Source organism: Desmodus rotundus, chromosome 7 (genome assembly GCF_022682495.2).
Source record: "Desmodus rotundus isolate HL8 chromosome 7, HLdesRot8A.1, whole genome shotgun sequence".
Classification (NCBI taxonomy): Eukaryota; Metazoa; Chordata; class Mammalia; order Chiroptera; family Phyllostomidae; genus Desmodus; species Desmodus rotundus.
In genome coordinates, this window is record NC_071393.1 from 63,705,942 (window position 1) to 63,730,899 (window position 24,958).

General features: G+C 42.2%; 1 protein-coding gene across 1 annotated transcript; it reads left to right on the top strand.

The window, feature by feature from the left end:
* The first annotated feature begins 1,655 nt into the window (after positions 1–1,655).
* On the top strand, positions 1,656–12,699 carry OR6J1 (olfactory receptor family 6 subfamily J member 1). Its single transcript, XM_024556297.2, has 2 exons — positions 1,656–1,697; positions 11,620–12,699. Exons 1-2 carry the CDS (start codon positions 1,656–1,658, stop codon positions 12,697–12,699), a joined length of 1,122 nt encoding a protein of 373 aa, XP_024412065.2.
* The last annotated feature ends 12,259 nt before the right edge of the window (positions 12,700–24,958 follow it).

Sequence of the window (24,958 nt, forward strand, 5' to 3'; positions counted from 1 at the left end):
TAGCAGAGCTTCTTGAGATAACAGCAACACTTGATATGATGGTTCATGATTTCCTAGGGTACTTTGTATGAATTATCTTATTTTCCATTTTGAGCTTCTCAACCAGGCTGTGAGGAAGATTGGAGAAAAGAGCATTATCTCTCTTTGTCATGTGAAGATCCATGTGCAGATGTCCAGGAAGATAAGGTGGTTTGTCCAATCTTAAGGGTGATAAGAGGTGACACTTTGAAACCAGGACTCCTGGCTCCAAGTCCGAGTTTTCTCAACGGACTATATTCCTCCTTCAAGATTTAAAAAAAATCATCACCTGCGGATATATTTATTTATGAGAGAGACAGAGAGAGAGAGAGAGAGGGAGAGAGAGAGAAACATCAATTGGTTGCCTCTCCCACGCACGCTTACTGGGGACTAAACCTGTAAGCTAGGTATGTGCCCTGAGGGGGGATCATGATGCTCTAACCAACTAAGCCACCCAGTCAAGGCTCCTTTTTAAAGATTTTTGACTGTTCTTTAGTCACCCTAGAAGAAATTTAGCCCTGGGGACAGTTGGCCTGCCAGTCCCTGGAAAAATCTCATGGGTAGATCATACATGTTGGATTGAAGGGACAGAAGAAGAATAAATGAGAGAAGTAAGATGGTAATTGTTGCCTGTCAGGTGAGCACAGTTTTCATTTCCAATTTGCCTCAGAATCAAGAAGTAATGAATACTGGGCTGCAGGTGCTGAGCAGGACTGGAGAGGGGGCAGGAAAGATAGTATCCTAGAAAGATAGGACAGGGGGACAACGCATCATCCTGTAGCTTGGCAGAGAGGCCACTTCCCCACCCCCACCCTGCCCCAGCTCGGTCAGGCTGTGTAGACAGCATGGGAGGCTCCAGTTGGTTAATAGATGGCTTAGCTAAACTGAAGACCACTTCTTCACCTGCTTGGGGGTAAGAGCCCCAGATGATTCATAGGCCCCTCAGTGTTGGAGTGGGTGCTACGCCCTGTATCTTCCTGAGCAGCATAATCAACAGGCGAGACCTTTCAGTTGTCTACACAATGTGCATGTTCATCAGGGAAGACTTCCAAATGGAGCAGAAATCTAAATGAGTTAGGAGGGGTTCATTTCACCTGTCAGAGCTGCTGATCTAATGTGGATGGAGCACACTGTGGCTTTTCATCAAGATAATTACTATAGAAGGTCCTAGGTGGCAGCAAAGCCCAGATGAGCAGACTAAACCAACAGCTGAGGGGCCTCCAATAGAAGTGAGTGCGGCTTTCCTGGGCTGCCTGAAGGGCAGAGTTCCTCTTCTAATCTAAGGCATTTATTGTGGCCTTCATTATGCTTCTTGATATTTTAGATATAAAGGAGTGATTTTCCACTGGGTGCAGTAGCAGTTCCTGCAAAGATGTATTCTGAGAGTTAAATGACTTGTTTTATTCCTTCATCTGAGCATTTCCAAATCTGGTGGCAAAGCCCAGGTTCACTCTCTGTTATCATTCTTAATTTTGTAGACTTTGAATAGGTCTGCTGGCAGTAATTGCCGTGTGTGTGTGTGTGTGTGTGTGTGTGTGTGTGTGTGTGAGCAACTGTCCCCTCAGCCCAGGGGTTAGAGCCTCTCCTAGGGCCATGGCCTTTGCCCTTACTGCATTCCTTCTTCAAGATTTCCGGCGATGACCCATGCTACAACATGGCTGAACCTTGAAAGCATTATGGTAAGTGAAAGAAGTCAGACATAAAATGCCACATATTATATGATCCATTTATATGAAATGTCCAGACTAGGCAAATTTACGGACTCAGAAAGTAGATTAATAGTTGTCAGAATCTGAATTTGGAGGGAGTTGATAAAAAAAAACAACACTAAAAGATATTGATTTGTATACTTTATTTTTTTATTTTTTATTTTTTTCTTTTTTTTCTTTTTTAAATTTTTATTGTTATTCAATTACAGTTGTATGCCTTTTCTCCCCATCCCTCCACCCCACCCCAGCTGAACCCACCTCCTTCCCCCACCTCCACCATCCCCCCCAATTTTGTCCATGTGTCCTTTATAATAGTTCCTGCAATCCCCTCTTCCCACTGTCCCCACCCCACTCTCCCCTGGCCACTGCTAGACTGTTCCCCCCCTCAATGTCTCTGGTTGTATTTTGTTTGCTTTTTTCTTTTGTTGATTATGTTCCAGTTAAAGGTGAGATCATATGGTATTTGTCCCTCACCGCCTGGCTTATTTCACTTAGCATATGCTCTCCAGTTTCATCCATGCCGTTGCAAAGGATATAAGCTCCTTCTTTCTCTCTGCTGCGTAGAATTCCATTGTGTAAATATACCATAGTTTTTGGATCCACTCGTTTGCTGATGGGCACTTAGGGTTGCTTCCAGTACTTGGCTATTGTAAATTGTGCTGCTATGAACATTGGGGTGCACAGGTTCTTTTGGATTGGTGTTTCAGGGTTCTTAGGGTATAATCCCAGCAGCGGAATTGCTGGGTCAAAGGGAAGTTCCATTTTTAGTTTTCTGAGGAAATTCCATCCTGTTTTCCACAGTGGCCTCACCAGTCTGCATTCCCACCAACAGTGCACTAGGGTTCCCTTTTCTCCGCATCCTCTCCAACATTTGTTTGTGGATTTGTTTATGTTGGCCACTCTGACTGGTGTGAGATGGTACCTCATTGTGGTTTTGATTTGCATCTCTCTGATGGCTAGTGATGCTGAGCATCTTTTCATATGTCTCTGGGCCCTCTGTATGTCTTCCTTGGAGAAGTGTCTGTTCAAGTCCTCTGCCCATTTTTTAATTGGGTTGTTTGTCTTCCTGGAGTGGAGTTGTGTGAGTTCTTTATACATTTTGGAGATCAGGCTCTTGTCTGAGGTATCATTGGCAAATATGTTTTCCCATACTGTTGGTTCTCTTTGTAATTTGGTGCTGTTTTCTTTAGCCATGCAGAAGCTTTTTATTTTGTTGAGGTCCCATTTGTTTATTCTTTCCTTTATGTCCCTTGCTTTAGGGGACATGTCTGTGAGGATGTTGCTGCGTGGAATGTCTGAGAGTTTCCTGCCAATGTTTTCCTCGAGGACTTTTATGGTGTTACAACTTATATTTAAGTCTTTTATCCATCTTGAGTTTATTTTTGTGTATGGCGTAAGTTGGTGATCGAGTTTCATTTTTTTGCACGTAGCTGTCCAGATCTCCCAACACCACTTGTTGAAGAGGCTGTTTTTGCTCCATTTTATGCTCCTGCCTCCTTTGTCAAATATTAATTGACCATAGAGATTTGAGTTAATTTCTGGGCTCTCTGTTCTGTTCCATTGGTCTAAGTGCCTGTTTTTATGCCAGTACCAGGCTGTTTTGATTACAGTGGCCTTGTAATACAGTTTGATATCAGGTATTGTGATCCCTCTTGCTTTGTTCTTCTTTCTCAAAATTGCTGCAGCTATTCAGGGGTCGTTTATGGTTCCATATAAATTTCTGAAATGTTTGTTCTATATCTGTGAATTTTGTCATGGGTACTCTAATAGGGATTGCATTGAATCTGTAAATTGCTTTGGGTAGTAAGGCCATTTTGATGATGTTAATTCTTCCAATCCATGAGCATGGTACATGCTTCCATTTGTTTGTGTCTTCCTTAATTTCTTTCTTCAGTGTTGTGTAGTTTTCTGAGTACAGGTCTTTTACCTCCTTGGTTAGGTTGATTCCTAGGTACTTTATTTTTCTTGATGCTATATCAAATGGGATTTTTTCCCTGATTTCTGTTTCTGCAGTTTCGTTGTTGGTGTACAGGAATGCCTTTGATTTCTGAGTATTGACTTTGTATCCAGCTGTTTTGCCAAATTCATTTATTAGGTCAGGTAGTTTTCTGGTGGAGTCTATAGGATTTTCCATGTACACTATCATGTCATCTGCAAACAGTGACAGTTTCATTTCCTCCTTTCCAATTTGGATGCCTTTTATGTCTTTTTCTTGTCTGATTGCTGTGGCTAGGACTTCCAATACTATGTTGAATAGGAGTGGTGAGAGAAGGCATCCTTGTCTTGTTCCTGATCTTAGTGGGAAAGCTCTAAGTTTTTGTCCATGGAGTATGATGTTGGCTGTAGGTCTCTCATATATGGCCTTTATGATGTTGAGGAATGCTCCCTGTATTCCCACTTTGCTGAGTGTTTTTATCAGAAATGGGTGTTGTATCTTATAAAATGCTTTTTCCTCATCTATTGATATGATCATGTGATTTTTGTCTTTGCTGTTGTTGATGTGATGTATTATGTTTATTGATTTGCCAATATTGTACCATCCTTGCATCCCTGGGATGAATCCCACTTGGTCATGGTGGATGATCTTTTGAATGTATTGCTGGATGCGGTTTGCCAATATTTTGTTGAGAATTTTTGCGTCTATGTTCATCAGAGATATTGGCCTGAAGTTTTCTTTCTTCTTTGTGTCTTTATCTGGTTTTGGGATTAGGATGATGCTGGCTTCATAAAAAGAGTTTGGGAGTCTTCCATCAGTTTGGATTTTTTCGAATCGTCTGTGAAGGATAGGGGTTAGCTCTCCCTTAAATGCTTTGTAGAATTCTCCTGTGAAACCATCTGGTCCAGGGCTTTTGTGTGTTGGGAGTTTTTTGATGACTGCTTCAATTAGGTCTGCTGTTATTGGTCTGTTCAGGTTTTCTGCTTCTTCTTCATTCAGTTTTGGAAGATTATATTTTTCTAGAAATGTGTCCATTTCATCTAGCTTTTCAAATTGCTTGGCATACAGTTCTTTGTAGTAATTTCTTACAATCCTTTGTATTTCTGTGGTATCAGTTGTAATCTCTCCTCTTTCGTTTCTAATTGTGTTTATTTGGATCCTCTCTCTTTTTTTCTTGATGAACCTACTTAAAGGCTTGTCGATTTTGTTTATCTTTTCAAAGAACCAGCTCCTGGATTCATTGATCCTTAGAATTGTGCTTTTAGTCTCTATGTCATTTAGTTCTGCTCTGATCTTGGTTATTTCCTTCCTTCTGCTTGCTCTGGGCTGTCTTTGTTGTTGTTCCTCCAGTTCTTGTAGGCGTAGGGTTAGGTTGTTTGTTTGAAATGTTTCTATCTTTTTAAGGTAGGCCTGTATTGCTATGAACTTCCCTCTCAGGACTGCCTTTGCTGTGTCCCATAGGTTTTGGGTTGTTGTGAGTTCATTTTCATTTGTTTCCAGAAAGTTTTTGATTTCTTCCCTAATCTCGTTCTTGACCCATTCATTGTTTAATAGCATGCTATTCAGTCTCCATGATTTTGAGTGTTTTGGGTTTTTTCCTTTGGGGTTGGTTTCTAGTTTCAGCCCCTTGTGGTCAGAGAAAACGCTTGATATGATTTCAATTTTCTTGAAGTTGTTTAGGCTTGCTTTGTGTCCTATCATGTGGTCTATCTTTGAGAAAGTTCCTTGTACACTTGAAAAGAATGTGTATTTTGCTTCTTTTGGATGAAAAGCTCTCTATATATCAGTAAGTGCATTTCCTCTAGGGTATTGTTAAGTGACACAATATCCTTGTTGATATTTTGTTTGGAAGACCTGTCCATTTTTGACAGTGGGGTGTTAAAGTCCCCTACTATAATTGTGGTGCTGTCAATATCTTTCTTGAAGTCCTCCAAGATTTTCTTTATGCATTTGGGTGCTCCTATGTTGGGTGCATATATATTTACAATGTTTATGTCTTCTTGGTGGATTCTTCCTTTGAGTATTATGAAGTGACCTTCTGGGTCTCTCTTTATGGCCCTTCTTTGGAAGTCTATTTTGTCTGATATGAGTATTGCTACCCCTGCTTTTTTTTCCTGTCTGTTTGCTTGGACAATTTGTTTCCAGCCCTTCACGTTCAGTCTGTGTAAGTCTTTTGTCCTGAGATGGGTCTCTTGTAGGCAGCGTATGTGTGGGTCATGTTTTCTTATCCATTCAGCTATTCTATGTCTTTTGATTGGAGCATTTAATCCATTTACGTTTAAGGTTATTATCGATCGGTAGTTATTCATTGCCATTTTTTCCTACCTGTGTTCCTCTGTCTTTCTCTTTTCCTTCCTTTCCTTAAAGCAGTCCCTTTAGCATCTCTTGCAGAGCTGGTTTGGTGGAGGTGTATTCCTTTAGACTTTCTTTGTCTGGGAAACTCTTTATTTGGCCTTCTATCTTGATTGAGAGCCTTGCTGGGTAAAGTAGTCTTGGTTGCAGGCCTCTGGTTCTCAGTACTTGGAATATTTTTTGCCATTCTCTTCTGGCTTGGAGAGTTTCCATTGAGAAGTCAGTTGCTAACCTTATTGGGCCTCCCTTGTATGTTACTTCCTTTTTCTCCCTTGCTGCCTTTAAGATCCTGTCTTTGTCTTGGAATTTTGCCATTTTAATTATGATGTGTGTTGCAGTGGGCCTCTTTGTGTTCCTCTTGCTTGGGACTCTCTGTGTCTCCTCGATTTGGGTGACTTTTTCTGTCCTCAGATTAGGGAAATTTTCCATCATTACTTTTTCAAACAGGTTTCCTATCCCTTGCTCTTCTTCTTCTCCTTCTGGTAATCCTATTATATGGATATTGTTATGTTTCATGTTTTCCTGCATTTCTCTTATTGCCTCTTCATTCTTTCTGAGCCTCTTTTCCTTTTCTTGCTCTTTCTGGGTGTTTTTTTCTACTTTGTCCTCCAGCTCGCTGATCCGATCTTCTGCTTCATCAAGTCTGCTTTTCATTCCTTCTACTGTGTTCTTCAATTCAGAAATTGTATTCTTCATTTCCTCTGGGCTCTTGTTGATAGTTTCTATCTCCTTTTTCATGTTGATATAGTTTGCAGTGAGTTCATTGTAGTTTCCCTGTAGTTTCTGGTAGTTCTCTTTCAGCTCAGAGAGCCCAGTGAGCTTCCTGATAACTATTGCTTTGAACTCAGTATCTGATAGTTGACTTGCCTCTTTTTCAGTTAGCATTCTTTCTGAGACTTCCTCCTTTCCTTTCATTTGGGAATTGTTTCTTTGTCTTCCCATTGTTTGTGAGACTCTTCTTGTTAGCCTCTGCTTCTTAAATTGATCTATTCTGACTCCCTGGGTTTATGATATGAACTTCTATGGTAGAATGCCAATGGGATTCAGTGGTGCTGTCTCCTTAATCTCCTGTGCTTGCTGGTCTTGAGCTGACGTTTATGGGTGTAACACGGTCTAACTCTGGTCTTTTCAGCACTCCAGGTTTTGTTGTCTCACCTGTGGGAAAAAGAGAAAGGGGGGAAGAAAAAAAAAGAAGGGAAGGAGGGAAAAAGGAAATAGAAAAGGAGGAAAGGAAGGAAGGAAGGAAGAAGGAATAAAGAAAGATCGGAGGCAAGATAAGAAGGAATTTTAACAAAAATTAAAACATGGAAATAGATAAAAGAAGGCAGGAAGAAGGCATAAAAAAGGTAAAGGATGGGAGGAAGAAGGAATGAGAAAAAAAAAAAGAAAGGAAGAAGGAATTCAGGGGGAAAGGAGGAAAGGGAAAAAAAAAATCTTCTGCTGGCTTTAAACCGGTCAGGTTAGTTCTGCTGGTCGTCCTTTCTGTGGAACGGGAGGGGGTGGTTGGAAGGATTGGTTTCACTTTTCTCCCTTCCTGGGCCACACTGTTCGCTGTTGTTCAGCCTGCAGTCCAGTTCCTCATGGTCCTTCTGCTCCCCAGTAGGCCTTTAGTTCACCAGTTGTGCTGTCCTTGAGTTGCACCAATTAGGGGCAACTCACACTCTACCTTCTTGCTGTTTGCTGTCTTAGATGCTAGGGGCTCTGGGTGCTGCTATGGGGTAGTTCAGCTCCCTACTGGGTCGAGTCTTTTCGGGAAATACAGTCTCCCCTAGCCCTGCAGCTCCCCTCTGCTGGGTGTTCTGCCTTTGTCCTAGAGAGCCAGTAGGACCTGCAGGGCTCTGTGCGCAGGCGTTAGGTAGGAGTTGTAGGTGTGGTCCCTGGCAGGCAGTCAGGCCGTTGTGCTGCTTTGGTCCTGGGTCGCACGCAGCAGGCCGATCCAGTTGCTTTGGGGTTGGGTCTGGTGGGCGGGCGGGGCCGCTTTTGGACTGAGTCACGCGGCGCTTGGGTCCCCTGTTTTCGGCCTGTGGGTGGAGCAGCTAGCCTCTGCTCCAGATGCGCACCCACCTGAGGTTTCAGGTGTGGGCCCCCAGTCCGCTAATCTGCGTGCGCGCAACCGGGCTTCAGGTGAGTGCCGGGGCTGCTTATCCTGCGTTCACAGTCCAGGGGCTGAGGGGGGAGGGGCGCCAGAGGCCGAGGCTGCTGCAGAGAGTTCTCTAACTAGCCCCTGAGTGCCTCCATTTTCTTTTTCTTTTTGAGAAATTCTTCCTATTCAAGCCCCCCTGGTCCAAACAAACACCTGGCTGCTCACAGCTCAGCCTGGCTCTCTCCCAAGAAACCTGCAGCAACCCCTGTGCCCGGGCCGGGGCTTCTGCCGCCCTGGTCCCCGCGTGGGTCCCGGGGACCTTATTGTCCTTAAGCACTCTTCTTACCGTCAGATCTTTCAATGTCCCCTATCTTTGGTCTCTGATCTTCATATATGCTGGAATACTATTGGCTGTTCGCTCTGCTCCTCAGATCAGCTAGGTATTTCACTGGTGTTGAGGGGAAGTGGACTCCGCTCCCACCTATGTTGCCGCCATCTTCCATCTCCTCATTTGTATACTTTAAATGGGTGGATTGAATGGTATGTGAATTGTATCTCAGGAAAACTTCCAAAAACAACAAGATCCTTGTGCAACACAGACACAGTGAGCTGGCAGGAGAGACTGCATATATGACATCACTGTGATGAGGTGGGGCAGGTCTTGCTTGGGGACAGTCTCATGCAGGAATGGCTGATACAGAATTGTGACTCAGTTTAGATTGGCAGAGGTTAACTCAGTCCTTAGGATTTTTACAGTCTCCTTCCTGTACAAATTTATTCTTGTGTTTCTTAGTCCAGTCCATAGACCCCTTGGTCACTAGTAAGAACATGGCTCCTTCTATCTTGTGTCCATGCCAACCTTTCATGGTTATCTGAGCCGATTTAACCTTGTCCCTGGAATCTATTCCCTTGACATTTGGTTTGCTTTCTGGACTAATGGCCCAAGGTCAAAGTCCTGTGAAAGCAACTTTGCTTGTTTTTACCTTTTTCTCCATTTGTAATTTCCCTGAACTCAGGTTCCTTCACATCTGTTAAGACCACAAGCTGCTCAGGGCAAGTCTTTTCCTATCACCTCCGAAGACTTGTGGCAATCACAGACCCTGGATCACAGCGAGCACTCAATGTGTGCTTGCTCACATACATTCTCCCTAACCCCCATAACCACATCTGCACACAGTCGATAATCAATATATATGTTTCCTCTTCAGATAACTCTAACTTTTTTTAATATAAAAGAAACACTGTTTCCTTGTGAAAAATACAGAAAATATAGGCAATGAAGAAGAAAGTAGTGATCCCCTGGAGTCCTACCATTGAGTAATGACCACTCCTACCAGTTTGGCATACATTTTCTTTATTATCTTTTTAAGTATAAAATTTGGCACCTGTTAAAGAATATATTTAACATTTGCCAACATCTACATTATAAAGCTTAATGATGTATTGGACACCATTGAGCCCATCACCCAAATCCAAAATGGATAATTACTAATACTGATTCCTCCCCTAACCCATGCCATGCCTTCCCATGCCAGAGGTAACCCCTGTTCCAAATTTTGTGTTTATCATTCCCCCTTTTTTAAAAAAATCATATTTTATTACACTGTGCAATGCCTATACAATATATTGTTTAGTTTTGTTTGTTTTTAAGCTTACATTTAAAAAATCTTATTGTGTGTAGCCCCCTGGGGTTGCTTTTTCTCTAACATTTCTGAGATTCATCCTTATTGTTGATTGAGCTACAGTTCATTCATTTCGTCGTCGTCTAATATTCCATTGTGTGATTTAATCACTATTTGTTTCTTCTCTTGCCTTTGGACAGACATTGGTCTGACTTTCCTTTCCTTCCTTCCTCCCTCCCTCCCTCCCTTCCTTCCTTCCTTCCTTCCTTCCTTCCTTCCTTCCTTCCTTCCTTCCTTCCTTTATTTTTCTCTCTACTGTGAATATTCTTGCTTGTCTTCTGGTGCGTATGAACAAGTTTTTTTACCTAGAAGGAAAATTATTGGTTCACAGAGCATGTGAATGTTCACTTTTACAAAGTAATGACAAAATTACTTTTCAAAGTAATTATATAAATTAACACTCCCGCCAGCAATGTAAAAGAATTTCTTTGGATCCATATTCTCCCAACACTTGTTATTGTCACATTTCTCTTGTTTTACAGTATAATGGGTATAAAATGTTATCTTGGTATTGTCTTAATACACATTTCCCTAATGACTAATGAGATCAAGTGTCTTTTTGTGCCTTTATTGGCTATTCTTTGTTCTTCTTTAATAGAATTCAGATTTTATGCTTGGCCTATTTTTTTATTGGATTTGTTTTTATTATGGCTTTGTAAGAATCAATATATTGATTATATGTTACAGATAAATACTTGTGCATTATCTGTGTCACAAATATGTTTTCCACATTTGTAATTGGCCTTTCCGCTTATTTTGGGGGTCTTTTAATAAACAGAAATTCTTAAATTTAATGTAGCTTAATTTATCAATATTTTCTTTTTTGTTTAGCCCTTTTCAGATCTTTAATCAGTTTTTTTACCCTAAGGACCAAAACAACATTCTCTCATACTTTCTCCTAAAAGTTTTCATTTTTACATTTAATTTTTTTGTCCATCTAGAGTGGATGTTAGTGTCTGATATGAGGTAGGGAATCCAATGTCACTTCTCCCCATGTGGACCATCAGCACTACCAGTTTCCTTCACCTCTTATATCACTGTTTCATATTTGTGTGGGTCTGTTTCTTGGCTCTGTTTGGTTCTACTGGTCAGTTTGTGTGTATTTGTGCCAATACCATCTTGACTTAATTACACTATTTTTATGTCCTACTCTCTATCAGGGCAAGTCTCCCCCGGTTTCTTCTTTTTTAGCAATGTCTTGATTATTGTAGGACCTTTGCTGATTTACATTTTACCCCCAAAGTGGGATCACAATGTTACTACTAGTTTATAACTTGCTTTAAAAAACTTAACAATAACAATAATAATATATCATGACTATTTGTTGTTGCATAAAATGTGTCATTTACATAATATAGTAAAATATAATTTTAATGGCTGCATGATATGTTATTGTTTGGATATCATAATTTATTTATTCCATCCCTCATTTCTGGTTAGTTAATTTGTTGCCAAATTTTCATTATTATAAGCAATTCTGTGATGAATATTATAGCAAAGTCTTTTAACACATCCATGACTATTCCGTCCTGATGGGTTTCTGAGTCTAAGGATTTGCTCAGTTTTAAGGATTTTGATACAAATTGCTATATTATTTTTAAGAAAGTTTTAATGAACGTGTGACAGTGTAGGTCTCAAGGCAGACACCTTCATTAACAAAGAACATTATCACTTAAAATAGTTTCAATTTGATAGGCAAATAATTTAAATCCAAGTTAAATTTGTATTACATATCTAGTATGGATTAACACATTTTATGTTCATATTTTTCTAGTGAGTAGCTGCGAGGTTTTGTGCACTGAGTGCTCTCCTAAGCACCTTCTCCTTCTGTTCCATCAGAGGAGCCGAGCCCTGCTGCCCACTCCCATGGTGAATCAGACTGCCACTGGGGTGGGGTTTGTTTTGCTGGGATTTCTCCTCTGCAGGCAGGTGGAGCTGCTGTTTCTGGTGCTGCTGCTGCCTATATTCCTGCTGACTCTCCTGGGGAGCCTGTTCATCATCTCCATTGTGCTGTCCTACTCCCGCCTCCAAACCCCCATGTACTTCTTCCTGTGCAACTTCCTGTGCAACTTCTTCCTCTCTATCCTGGACATCTGCTTCACCTCAGTCGTTTCTCTAAACATGTTGGCCAATCTTGCAACTGGGGATAAAACCATCTCCTTTGCTGGGTGTATCACCCAGTGCTATTTCTACTTCCTCCTGGGCACAGTAGAGTTTCTTCTGCTGACAGTCATGTCGTATGATCACTATGATGCTGTCTGCTACTCCGTGCAATATACCACCATCATGAGGCCTTCTGTCTGTACTGGGACCGTTGTGTTCTCATGGGTGGGAGACTTCCTGTCTGTGCTCTTTCCAACCATCCTCATTTTCCAGCTGCCCTTCTGTGGCTCCAATATTATTAACCACTTCTTCTGTGACAGTGGGCCCTTGCTGGCCTTGGCCTGTACAGACACCACTGCCACTGAGCTGAGGGATTTTATGCTTTTGTCCACCATCATCCTCTCCTGCATAGTCCTGGTGGCCTACTCCTATAAGTACATCATCTTGACGATAGTGCTCATCCCTTCCTCAAGTGGAAGGAAGAAGGCCTTTAACACCTGTGCTTCCCACCTGATGATAGTCGTGATTTCTGGTGGCATCACAGTGTTTATCTATGTGACACCCTCCCAGAAAGAATATCTTGAACTCAACAAGATCCCTTCAGTACTGAGCAGTGTTGTGACTCCATTTCTCAATCCCTTTGTATACACTCTGAGGAATGACACAGTGTTGGGGGTGCTCAAGGACGTGTGGGCCAGGGTTCAAGCAGTTTTAGAGAATAATGATAATGCTGAGGAGCAAGTTGTCCTCTTACAAACACCAAAAATGGGGGGGGGGGCTAGTCCCTCTTCCTCTTTGCCACCACGTATGCAATGAATAAATTCCCAGTAACAGAAAGACGGACTTGCCTTAGCAAAGGGATGAGCCAGCTAAGGGATTCTGAATGGTCTATAGTAGAAAGAAGGCTGATCTTGGAGACAGGGACTTGAACTCTGGCCTTGGTTCTAACTTGAACTCTGTGGCCACAGCTGTGTTCCTGTGTCACCAGCCACTCTGACCCTCAGTGCTCTCATTTGAAGTGTGTTAGGGCTGGACTTGATGATCTCGAAGTCTCCCACACTGAATATTCTGAGAACTACAGAAAAGCCTAGCAGCCTGTGTCCCTTTCAAGTCCTAACATGTTTGGGCCCCATTTCCTGCTGACCACAACTCTTCTACTAGCTGGCACAAAGTCCTTCCTGGTCCCTTCCCCATGGACCCTCTTTCCTTCATCTTCTCTAGGAATCTTTCTAGGAATAAGCTTTCTTCTCCAGTCCACTGACGTATCCTATGATCCATTGTTTTTCCTCAGTGGACATTTGTAATAATTGTGGTGGATATATGTAGTCTGTGTTATTTAATAATACTGCTTCCTATAATAGTACATATTTATAATATCCAACATGCTCACATTCTTATGTAAGACATGACCCTGCTCCTTCAGCCTCCAGTGATGGACCTGTGGATGGATGATCTGAAGGCACAATCCATTGCCTGACCAGTGATCTGTGTATAACCTGTGTGGCTTGGCTGGGACAGATAAATGGTGCAAACAGATATCTCTTTTTGAGAGTGTGAACCAAGAGATGCGGAGACTGTACCAGACAACAGTGATGCTCCCCATGGAAGCTCAAGTAGGCTTGGTGCCTGGAGTGGCCACTTTGGGGCCACATACGAACTGCTAAGTAATTAGAGGAAACCAGTCTGGCCGTTGAAGAGAATGGAGTTGGTGTGGAGAGCAAAATTGAGAAGAAATAGATGAGAGCCCTCTCAGCTGTAGAGACACAGAGTGAAGGGCCCTCTTCTCTAATGACTTCCCAGGCCAGGCAGCTGGCAGAGTTTCATTTCCTATTTCTGTGTTTGATGAGGTTGCCTTTACCCATAAATCAAACCCCTTTTTATTGAGTTATTTTGAGGTCTTTGTTTCTCACAATGAAAAATTAGTCTGACTATAAAGTGGGGCTCTCTCTCTCTGCACCAAGTGCAACTCTCTTCTTTTCTAGCTCCAAGGAACTAGAAAGATATCTGTTTTGAACTGAACTCTTAGTCTGAATTCTTGGTGCCCAAATACTGCCTAGGATGCTTGACTGGTACCATCTAGGCCTATGGTTCAGGTAAGTGCAAACCAAACTCTTCTGTGTCATTGGAAGCACTTCTTTCCTGTCCCTTTTGGCCTTTAGCACCACAGCATCCACTTTGCCTGAATTAACACCTGTACTCCCCATGGAACTGGTCAGAAGGATACAGTGTAACTAAGGAAACTGTAGAGTGCTGTGGGAATAAGTAAGACTGTCCAAATGAGAACAGAGGTATTTATCCAGAATTGGCTGTAGCAAGGGAGTCAGCCACCATCACTGGGGTTTGGCAGAGACTCAAAGCCAGGCAGGGAGTGAAAAGCTTTATAGCAGAAGAAGAGGGTAAGGCTCAGGTGTGTTCTGATTGGAGGGTTTTGGCATGGGGAAACTGGAGGTGAGCTAACTACAAGCCAGGCATCTTTGTTTGTTTGTTTGTTTGTTTTTTCATTCTGAGTTCTTTATTTTGATACATCTCTTAAATGGCTGCAATTTGCTGTAAGGTAGGTTTTCCCCAACAACTGTATCCAGATATAATTGACTTACAACAAATGACACAAATTTAAAGGGTCAATATAAAAAGTGTAAGTACGTGTGAGACCATCACCACAATCAAGAAAACTAACAAACATATTCGTCACCCTCAAAAGTTTCCTTATGCTTTTTCTCTTTTTTCTTTTTTAAAAATATATTTTATTGATTATGCTATTACAGTTGTCCCAATTTTTTCCTTTTGCCCCCCTCCACCTGGTACCCCCATTCCCTCCAGCTATCCTCCCCCACTTAGTTCATAGCCATGGGTCATGCATATAAGTTCCTTGGCTTCTCCATTACCGGTACTGTTCTTAACCTCTCCCTGTCTATTTTGTACTTACCAGTTAGGCTTCTTATTCCCTGCAACTTTTTCTTCATTCTCCCTCTTCCCTTCCCAACTGATAACCCTCCAAATGATCTCCATATCTATGATTCTGTTTCTGTTCTGCTTGTTGGCTTAGTTTGTTGTTTGGATTCAATTATTGATAGCTGTGGTTTTATTGTCATTTTTGTGTTCATCATTTTCATCTTCTTTTTCTTATATGATCCCCTTTAGCATTTTGTATAATAATGGCTTGGTGATGATGAACTCCTTTTGTTTTACCTTGTCTGGGAAGCAGTTTATCTGCCCTTCAATTCTAAATGATAGCTTTGCTGGATAGAGTAATCTAGGTTGTAGGTCCTTGCTTTTCATCACTTTGAATACTTCCCGGAGTCCCTTCTTGCTTGCAAGGTTTCTTTTGAGAAATCAGCTGACAGTCTAATGGGAACTTTTTTGTAGGTAACTCTCTACTTTTTTCTTGCTGCTTTTAAGATTCTCTTTATCTTTAACCTTTGGCATTTTAATTATGATGTGTCTTGGTGTGTTCCTCTTAGGGTCCATCTTGTTTGGGACTCTGTGCTTCCTGGACTTGTATATCTATTTCCTTCATCGAGTTAGAGAAGTTTCCTTTCATTATTTTTTTTCAAATAAGTTTTAAATTTCTAGCTCTTCCTCTTCTCTTTCTGGCACCGTTATGATTTAGAAGTTGGTGCATTTAAAGATGTCCCAGAGGTTCCTAAGCCTATCTTCACTTTTTAAAATTCTTTTTTCATCCTGCTGTTCTGATTGAATGCTTTTTCCATCCTTGTGCTCCAAATCATTGATTTGATTCTTGGGTTCATCCTCTCCACTGTTGGCTCCCTGTAGATTTTCTTTTTTTTCACTTAAAGCCCTTCATTTCTGCCTGGGTCCATTTTGTGCCATTGAAGTACCTATTGAGTTCCTGGAGCATCCTGATAACCAGTGTTTTGAACTGTGCATCTGATAGGTTGCTTATCTCTATTTCATTTAGTTCTTTTTCTGGAGTTTCATTCTGTTCCTTCATTTGGGCCATATTTCTTTGTCTCCTCATTTTGACAGCCTCCCTGTAGTTGTTTCTGTGTATTAGGTAGAGTTGCTTTGACTCCCTCTCTTAGCCCACCTGTTAAGTTGTATGGGGCAGAGTCTTAGGTAACCCCAAGAGCAGGGCAACCTGTCACCACTCTGTTGATCCATGCGGGGGAGGGCTCTCAGAGGAGACAGTGCTACTGCCTGGCCTCTGAAGTTTTGCCTGGGAGGAAGCTGTCTCCCCACTCCCACTTCACTTTTTCCCCATATGTCACTGGTGCCCTTCCAGCTGTTGCACTGGTGCTGAATCCCAGAGGGGTGGGTCTGCATGATTCCTAAGTCTGTTGCAGGCCCTTTAAGAGGACACAGTTTCTTCTGCCATCCAAGTCCTCACTGGTGTTTACAGCCGAAAGTTATGGGGACTTATCTTCCTGATGTTGGGACCCTGGGCTGGGTGGTCTGGACTGGGTCTGGGATTCCTTGCTCCTGATGTATCCCTCCCATTTTTTATCCACCACATGTGAATGTGGGACTGCCCATTCCAGTCTCCATACCTCTCTGTGCCTCTCCATGTCTCTGCACCACCTACCCGTCTGGATGAATGTGGCTTCTTTAAATTCTTGTTTGTTGGTCTTCCATACAGCTCAATTTTCTGACAATTCTGGGTGATATGTTTTGTACTCTAGTTGTATTTTTTGCTATAGTGGTGTGTGGAGGTGAGGCATGTTTACCTGTGCCTCCATATTGACTGGAATTCCCAAGCCAGGCATCTTTTGTGATTGGTTTGGGGAGCATAGGTGGCTTTCTCTGATTAGTCCTGAGTTGAAAAGAGTTGGGGAGGGGATGGGGCAGTAAAAATATAGGGAAGTTGTCAGTCCTACTGATGGCCTGATCATTCTGGGCTGACTGCTGCAGAGGTTGTAGTTTGGCTTCCTGCCTGGTTGCTTCAGAGTTTGTGGGTAAGAGTCTGACTATTACCCATTTGCACATTCAGTGTCTCAGTTCTTAACACACTGAAAGTTCTTGTAGAATTTTAAAGTGTAAGCAGAGGAACAATTCTTCCAAAGCTGACAGCCCATCTCATGAGTAACAGAGGATGAAAGGTGGGCTCAGATAAACAGAGTTTATTTGGAGGTTTTGCAGGCTACAATTGGGAGCGGTAGAGACTGAGTTTCTTTGATGTACTGAAGACCCTGTTTCTTTGAGTGACCCAAGCTCTAAGATTTAGACCTTTGGCTGGTAGGCGCTGCCCAGGGCACACCCTCCTGTGGTACAGCTGGCAAAGCAGTTAAGGTTCTGAGGCCCAGTCTTCCATGAGATTAAAGAGACAGCAGAATCTAAGGTCAGATTGGTGGAAAGAAGGAAATGAGGCCTCTGCTTCCCTACAGGAAGCTAAGACAGCCTCATAACCAAGTTCCCTCTGGAGGTTCATGACTCCTTGGTTGTCCTTCTTTCCTAGCCCAAAGGGGTCTTTAAACCACTGACCAAAAGTATCTGAGTTTGCATTTAAAAGCAGCAACAATTATCCAAGTTCCCACTGTGAACCTTTATCCAAGCACTTCCATTCACTTCCTCTCTAAGACTTTCATCCTTTGTGGGATTGGTATGTTTGTCTGTCTGTCTTCTCCAAGAGACAGGAAATGCCTTTGAGGACAGTGTTTCTCATGCTAGGCATGCTCAATAAATAAATACTAAATAAAGCAAAAATGTGTTCAGTTTAGCAATAGTCTGTTTTAAAAATGGAAATCTTAGTTCGGACTGGATTAGACCACTCACATTTTTTAAAAATTGATTTTTTGAGAGAGAGGAAGTGAAGAGAGAAACATCGATTTGTTGTTCCACTTATTGATACATGCATTGATTGATTCTTGCATGTGCCCTGACCAAGGACCAAACCTACAATCTTGGTATAGGAGTATTGGATGACGCTCTAACCAATTGAGTTACCTGGCCAGGGCTGGGCAATTCACATTTAAATAAAACAGTTGAGCCCATCAAATAGAAGGAGAAAACAGCTCGAGAAAGCTGGGAGGGTGGGGCCTTGAGATGGCTGGTATCAGGAAATGATGATGTGGTCAGATATGGGGATGAAGGTCAACAAAGAAGAGTTTTTCTTCTTGAAATCTGCATCTCAGCTGGTCTGTACTTGCTCTCACTTTTATACTCATTCCATCGCCAAGACCAAATGGGAAGTAGCTTTTCCCCTTGCTCAGAAGTCTGAGCCTTAATGATGGCCTCTCTTATGGTCCTGGAAAGCCTGGGGATCGGGGCAATGAAACTGAGGGTCCTTATGACTTTGATTAAATTTAGCTTTATAACCTAGCTCTAGAAATCATGTCTCTCTGTATTCCCTCAGAGACCTGGTCTCCCTCCCACTCTACCCCCACCTCCCCACACCACCCAGGCAGCAGAAGACAGTAGCTGGGACCTGACTAATGATCACAAGGTCCAGAACTCCGGTGGATGAAAGATAACATCTTGATCTAAGTTATGTTTCAGTTTCTGAACCCTAAGGTGGATGATCCCCTCGCTGCTTTCCCATGAGACTGGACAGAGGGACTCCCGAAAAGACCTCAGAAGTGTCCTCAAGACCTAAAGAAATGCTTTATTACACCTACCTCACCTCCAACTAGTCAGCTCTCAGCACATCCAGAACCCTTAACCCACGGTGTCATGTGGTTTCGCCCTGTGTAGTCTGTAACCTATATACCTTCAGGAGTTGGTTTGTTTAGAGCATGAACTCCTGGCTCTATATTGGCCAATTCAATATTAAATTATTTTTTCTTTCTATACTGCAAATTCCAGCTCGTGCATTTTGTTGGGCCAGCGCCTGTATGCAAGGAGATCCAAGGGAAAATGTTGGGGTTCTGGTCCAACAGCATGTCCAAGTGGGGCCCAAGAGATTTCTCTAACCTGTGACGTGACTTCGTTTTCCTTTTTTTTTTCTCATGTTCCCTTTTTTAAAATTTTAAAAAATATATTTATTGATTATGCTATTACAGTTGTCCCATTCCCCGCCCCCCTCACTCCACTCCATCCAGCCCACTCCCTCCCTCCCACATTCCCCCCCCCCCTACAGTTCATGTCCATGGGTCATACTTATAAGTTCTTTGGCTTCTACATTTCCTACACTATTCTTACTCTCCCCCTGTCTTTTTTCCACCTATCATCTATGCTACTTATTCTCTGTACCTTTCCCCCCCTCTCCCCCTCCCACTCCCCTATTGGCAACCCTCCATGTGATCTCCATTTCTGTGGTTCTCTTTCTGCTCTAGTTGTTTGCCTAGTTTGCTCTTGTTTTTGTTATAGGTATGGTCGTTAATAACTGTGAGTTTGCTGTCATTTTTACTGTTCCTATTTTTGATCTTCTTTTTCTTAGGTAACTCCCTTTAACATTTCATATAATAAGGGTTTGGTGATGATGAACTTCTTTAACTTGACCTTATCTGAGAAGCACTTTATCTTCCCTTCCATTCTAAATGATAGCTTTGCTGGATACAGTAATCTTGGATGTAGGCCCTTGCCTTTCATGACTTGGAATACTTCTTGCCAGCCCCTTCTTGCCTGTAAGGTCTCTTTGGAGAAATCAGCTGACAGTCTTATGGGAACTCCTTTGTAGGTAACTGTCTCCTTTTCTCTTGCTGCTTCTAAGATTCTCTCCTGTTTAATCTTAGGTAATATAATTATGATGTGCCTTGGTGTGTTCCTCCTTGGATCCAGCTTCTTTGGGACTCTGAGCTTCCTGGACTTCCTGGAAGTCTATTTCCTTTGCCAGATGAGGGAAGTTCTCCTTCATTATTTGTTCAAATAAGTTTTCAATTTTTTGTTCTTCCTCTTCTCCTTCTGGCACCCCTATAATTTGGATGTTGGAACGTTTCAAGATGTCCTGGAGGTTCCTAAGCCTCTCCTCATTTTTCCGAATTCTTGTTTCTTCATTCTTTTCTGGTTGGATGTTTGTTTCTTCCTTCTGGTCCACACCATTGATTTGAGTCCCAGTTTCCTTCCCATCACTATTGGTTCCCTGTACATTTTCCTTTGTTTCTCTTAGCATAGGCTTCATTTTTTCATCTGGTTTTCGAACAAATTCAACCAATTCTGTGAGTGTCTTGATAACCAGTGTTTTGAACTGTGCATCTGATAGGTTGGCTATCTCTTCCTCGCTTAGTTGTATTTTTTCTGGAGCTTTGAAGTGTTCTGTCATTTGGGCCTTTTTTTTTTTTGTCTTGGCGTGTCCGTTACTTAAAGGGGCGGAGCCTCAGGTATTCCCCGGGGTGGGGTAACGCTGGTTGCTGTGCTGTGATGCTGTACATGGGGGAGGGGCCAAGAGGGAGCAATGACGCCTGCTGCACTCTCCACCGGACCTCAATCTTTCACTCCGATACCCACAATCAAACTGGGCCCCTCTGGTGCTGGTTCCCAAGTGGGTGGGCTTGTGCACGCTCTAGGCCCCTGTGGGTCTCTCCAACGACCTCTCCTGTGAGGCTGGGAGTCTCTCCAGCTGCCGCCCCAACCCCCACGGACGTTTTCAATCAGAGGTTTGAGGCTTTATTTCCCTGAGCTGGAGCCCTGGGTTGCGAGGTCTGCTTAGCTCCCCGCCGTTCGGCCTGGTTTATCTGTGCGCGAATGTGGGGCCGCAGGGTCTGCCAGTGGTCAGACTGCCTGCCCTGTTTGTCCCACACTCCGCCAGTCTCGATCCCGCCACAGCAACTCGAGTCCTCTCCACCGGCTGCCTGTCTCCGCCCCTCCTACCAGTCTGGATGAATGTTTCTTTTTTATCTCCTTGGTGTCGGACTTCCTTGCCGTTCGATTTTCTGTCAGTTCTGGTTGTGGGAGAAGGCGCAGTGTGTCTACCTACGCTGCCATCTTGGTTCTCCCCTTCTTTTTCCTAATGTATCTGTGACCCCCATAACCCACATTTGCCTGTGGCCTGTTAACCTCCCAGAGCAGACAGAGGCAGAAAGATGGGGGCCTCCAAACTTGTACAGCAGTCTGATGCTCAGCAGATATGGAGGAAATATAATAGAAAACAAAACCTCATGGTAATCCCCAAAACCTCTCCACAAAGGTAGAAGGGAAAGAAAACAATGTCACTACTGAACACACATTAAACTGGAATGTGATGAGCATCACAGAAAATCCTCTAAGAAGATTGCAACAAGTAAGAAATCTCGCCCTTTTATATAGCTGAACAGATACACAAATTACACACATTTTCTCAAGATCAAATAGCTAGTCCTCAAGTGAGAGGACTTGACAGCACTATTGTCACACATAGTTCACCCTAAATTAACTTGGTAATTGGGGTGACCATCTGTTAGCTAATCGGCTTTATCTGAGGAAAAATAAATTTGTATCTTTAGGACAGTTGGTAGTAGGAAACAAGACGTCCACTGGAAGTGAGGTTGCTACTCTCCCACAGAGACTGGGAGATAGGGGTGCGATCTTCCTTGATGATTGCACTTCAAAGAGACGGCTCCCAGGAACTTAAGAAGGATGCCTGGGTCACAAAGCTGGCCAGAGGCTTCTTTAGCTTTATGAAAGATTTAGATACCTTTCAAAGAGACAGGGAACTCACCCTTGAAGCAGACGTCATGGGTGTGAACCAAAACGAGGATCAATTTGACAGGAGAGCTTGTGTTTTTACTCTTTAATGTTTAATAATAAAAATACACATTCAATGTAAAACTTTAGATAGTACAGAAGTGTGTAAGGTAAAAATATGAAAGCCCTATCAGCCAGTTCCACTCCCCAGCAGCTAACATTGTTATGCTTATTGAACATGTACATGTTTATTCACACATGTATCTTTATTTTACAAAAATGGGACAGTGTTATAAGAATTGTCTGTGATTTGATATTTTAAAATCTTTCCAGGTCAATACCTATAAAACTACAAATTTATTTTAAAAGTATATTTTATTGATTATGCTATTACAGTGGTCCCATTTTTTTTCTCTCCTTTATACCCCTTTGCCCTGCACCCCTCCTCCTGCATCACTCCCCCTTAGTTCATGTCCATGGCCATACCTATAAGTTTTTTGGGTTCTCCATTTCCTATACTATTCTAAACCTCCCCATCTACTTTGTACCTACCAATTATGCTTCTTCTTTTTTAAAATTATTTTTTCTTTTAAAAAATATTTTATTTATTTATTTATTTTTAGAGAGGATAAGGGAGGGAGAAAGAAAGGAAGAGAAACATTAATGTGTGATTGCTCCTCCCACTCCCCCAAAGGATGTGGACTAGATACCTGGCCAGCAACCTGGGTATGCGCCCTGACAGAGAATTGAATGGGTGACCCTTTGGTTCTCAGGCCGGTGATGTTTCTCTCCCTCTCTTTCTCAAATTATGCTTCTTATTCCCTCTACCTTTTCTCCCATTCCCCTTCCTCCCACCGCCCGTTCCCCTCCATGCTGATAACCCTCCATTTGATCTCCATTTCTGTGAGTCTGTTCCTGTTCTAGTTGTTTGCTTAGTTTGTTTTTGTTTTTGTTTTAGGTTCAGTTGTGGATAGTTGTGAGTTTGTTGTCATTTTACTGTTCATAGTTTTTATATTCATCTTTGTCTTAGATAAGTCCCTTTAACATTTCATATAATAAGGGCTTGGTGATGATGAACTCCTTTGACTTGACCTTATCTGGGAAGCACTTTTTCTGCCCTCCCATTCTAAATGATAGCTTTGCTGGATAGAGTAATCTTGGATGTACGTCCTTGCCTTTCATGATTTGGAATACTTCTTGCCAGCCCCTTCTTGCCTGTAAGGTCTCTTTTGAAGAATCAATCAGCTGATAGTCTTATGGGAACTCCTGTGTAGGTAACTGCGTCCTTTTCTCTTGCTGCTTTTAAGCTTCTCCCCTTATCTTTAATCTTGGGTAATGGAATTATGATGTACCTTGGTGTGTGCTTCCTTGGGTCCAACTTCTTTGGGACTCTTTAAGCTTCCTGGATTTCCTGGAAGTCTATTTCCTTTGCCAGATTAGGGAAGGTCTCCTTCATTTTTTTTTTTTTCCAATAAGTTTTCAATTTCTTGCTCTACGTCTTCTCTTTCTGGCACCCCTATGATTCAGATGTTGGAAAGTTTAAAGTTGTCCCAGAGTTTCCTAAGCCTCTCCTCATTTTTCTGAATTCTTGTTTCTTCATTCTGTTCTGGTTGAATGTTTATTTCTTCCTTCTGTTCCAAGTCATTGATTTGGGGCCCAGTTTCCTTCCCTTTACTGTTGCTTCCCTATATATTTGTCTTTATTTCACTTTTCATAGCCTTCACTTTTTCCTCTATTTTGTGACCATACTCAACCATTTCTGTGAGCATCCTCACTACCAGTGTTTTGAACTCAGCATCTGACAGGTTGGCTATCTCTTCATTGCTTAGTTCTTTTTCTGGAGTTTTGATCTGTTCTTTCATTTGGGCCATATTTCTTTGTCTTGGCATACCTGTTACATAGTAAGGGGTGGAGCCTTAGGTATTTGCCAGGGTGGTGCAACCCACATTGCAGCGTTGTGGCGCTGTATGTGTGGGAGGGGTCACAGAGGGAACAGTCCTCTTGCTCGGCTCTCGGCTGGCTTTCAGTCACTTCCCCCACTACCCACAAGCAAATTGGGCCCTTCTGATTCCCAGCTGGGTGGGTTTGTGTATGTTCTAGGACTCAGTGGGTCTCTCCAACGAACTCTCCTGTGAGGCTGGGAATTTCTCCTACTGCCGCCACCCCCACAGATTTTTACAGCCAGAGGTTTGAGGCTTTATTTCTCCATGCTGGAACCCTGTGTTGCTCGGTCTGTCCCACTCCCCAGTTATTCTTCCTGGTTTATCTGCACACAAATGTGGGACCATCCGGTCCATCAGCTGCCTGGCCATGCGTCCTCTCCACCCTGCTGCCCATCTCTGCCCCTCTTCCTGGTCTGGATCAACGTTTCTTCTTTAACTCCTTGGTTGTCAGACTTCTACACAGTTCAATTTTGTGGCAGTTCTGGTTGTTTTTGTTTTTAAATTGGTTGTAGTCCTTCTTTTGGTTGTGTGAGGAAGTGAAGCGCATCTACCTGTGCCCCGCTCTTGGCCAGACCTCTGGTTGTTTCTATAAATAGTTTATAAAGTCCTTTTTTTTTCTTATTTTTCTACAATGAAAGTGTTCTGTTACACTTTTAATTAAAGCAAAAATGTCCTCAAAATGAACCTCCACTTCAATCAGGGCATGGTGGAAACACTGAGTCTCCTACCAGTTCAGCTAATGAGGCTTAATGTTGCATTTGCTTTTTTTTTTTTTTTGGCAGTTTCATCCTTTTCTGCTTCACAGTAAGCTTTTAGTTCACTAAAGCTTTCATGTAGGTTTAATGTTTTCACACGAACTCTCCTTGCTTTACTTGTTTGGTTCAATTTTTAATGTTAGAGACCAGACATTTATCTCTGCCCACAGTTTGATCTCATCAGAAGATACCTGGTAATTTTCGGACTGGTGTAGCCTCTTTCCCTCCTCAGCAGTATCTTTTGGGACAAAGCTATTGAAACTTCAAGTTTGAGCACTTGCTGTCCCTTTTGAATCTCTTAGGTAATTTTCCTTGGAATATTTTGAAATCTGACTTACTGAAATCAATACTTATGTCTGGCAATCTTTCTTCTGTCTTATAGTAAATGAAATTGTCAGTAGGACAAGAATTTACTGGGTTCTCTTCTTTTAACAGGAGACTTTGTGTCCTCATGTTGGGGCTCTGGCACTACTGCATCCTGCCTTGGATCAGTTTTGCAACCTGAATTTAAAAGTATCATTCATGGTCTACCTTTATCTTAACATCTTTTCTGTACTCTTGCCAGGTTTTATTTTCTTATTCAGTTCTTCTTTCATTTCCATCCACATGCTTCCAATTTCAGTTTTGTGATTTCTTTTTATACTTACACACTCCTGTTGAAACTTTAACTAGATCAGTTTCCTCTGAACAATGTTATTTTCCCACATTTATCCTCTAGTTATGAGTTCCACATCATCTATCTTCTTGTGACAAAAATTCAACTTCCTTTCCAATGTTGGTCTTCAATCATGTAGAATTTCCCAGGCTTTAGGATTTTATTAAAATTAATTAAAATTACAAGGGGAAGTTCTCTGCAATTGACATTATTGGCAAAAAGAAGTA

Bases quoted from the DNA above. Each gene is read 5' to 3' on its own strand.
- OR6J1 (XM_024556297.2), top strand. From the start codon at position 1,656: ATGACCCATGCTACAACATGGCTGAACCTTGAAAGCATTATG. The intron at 1,698-11,619 runs GTAAGTGAAAGA...CTGTTCCATCAG, and splicing joins TGAACCTTGAAAGCATTATG to AGGAGCCGAGCCCTGCTGCC.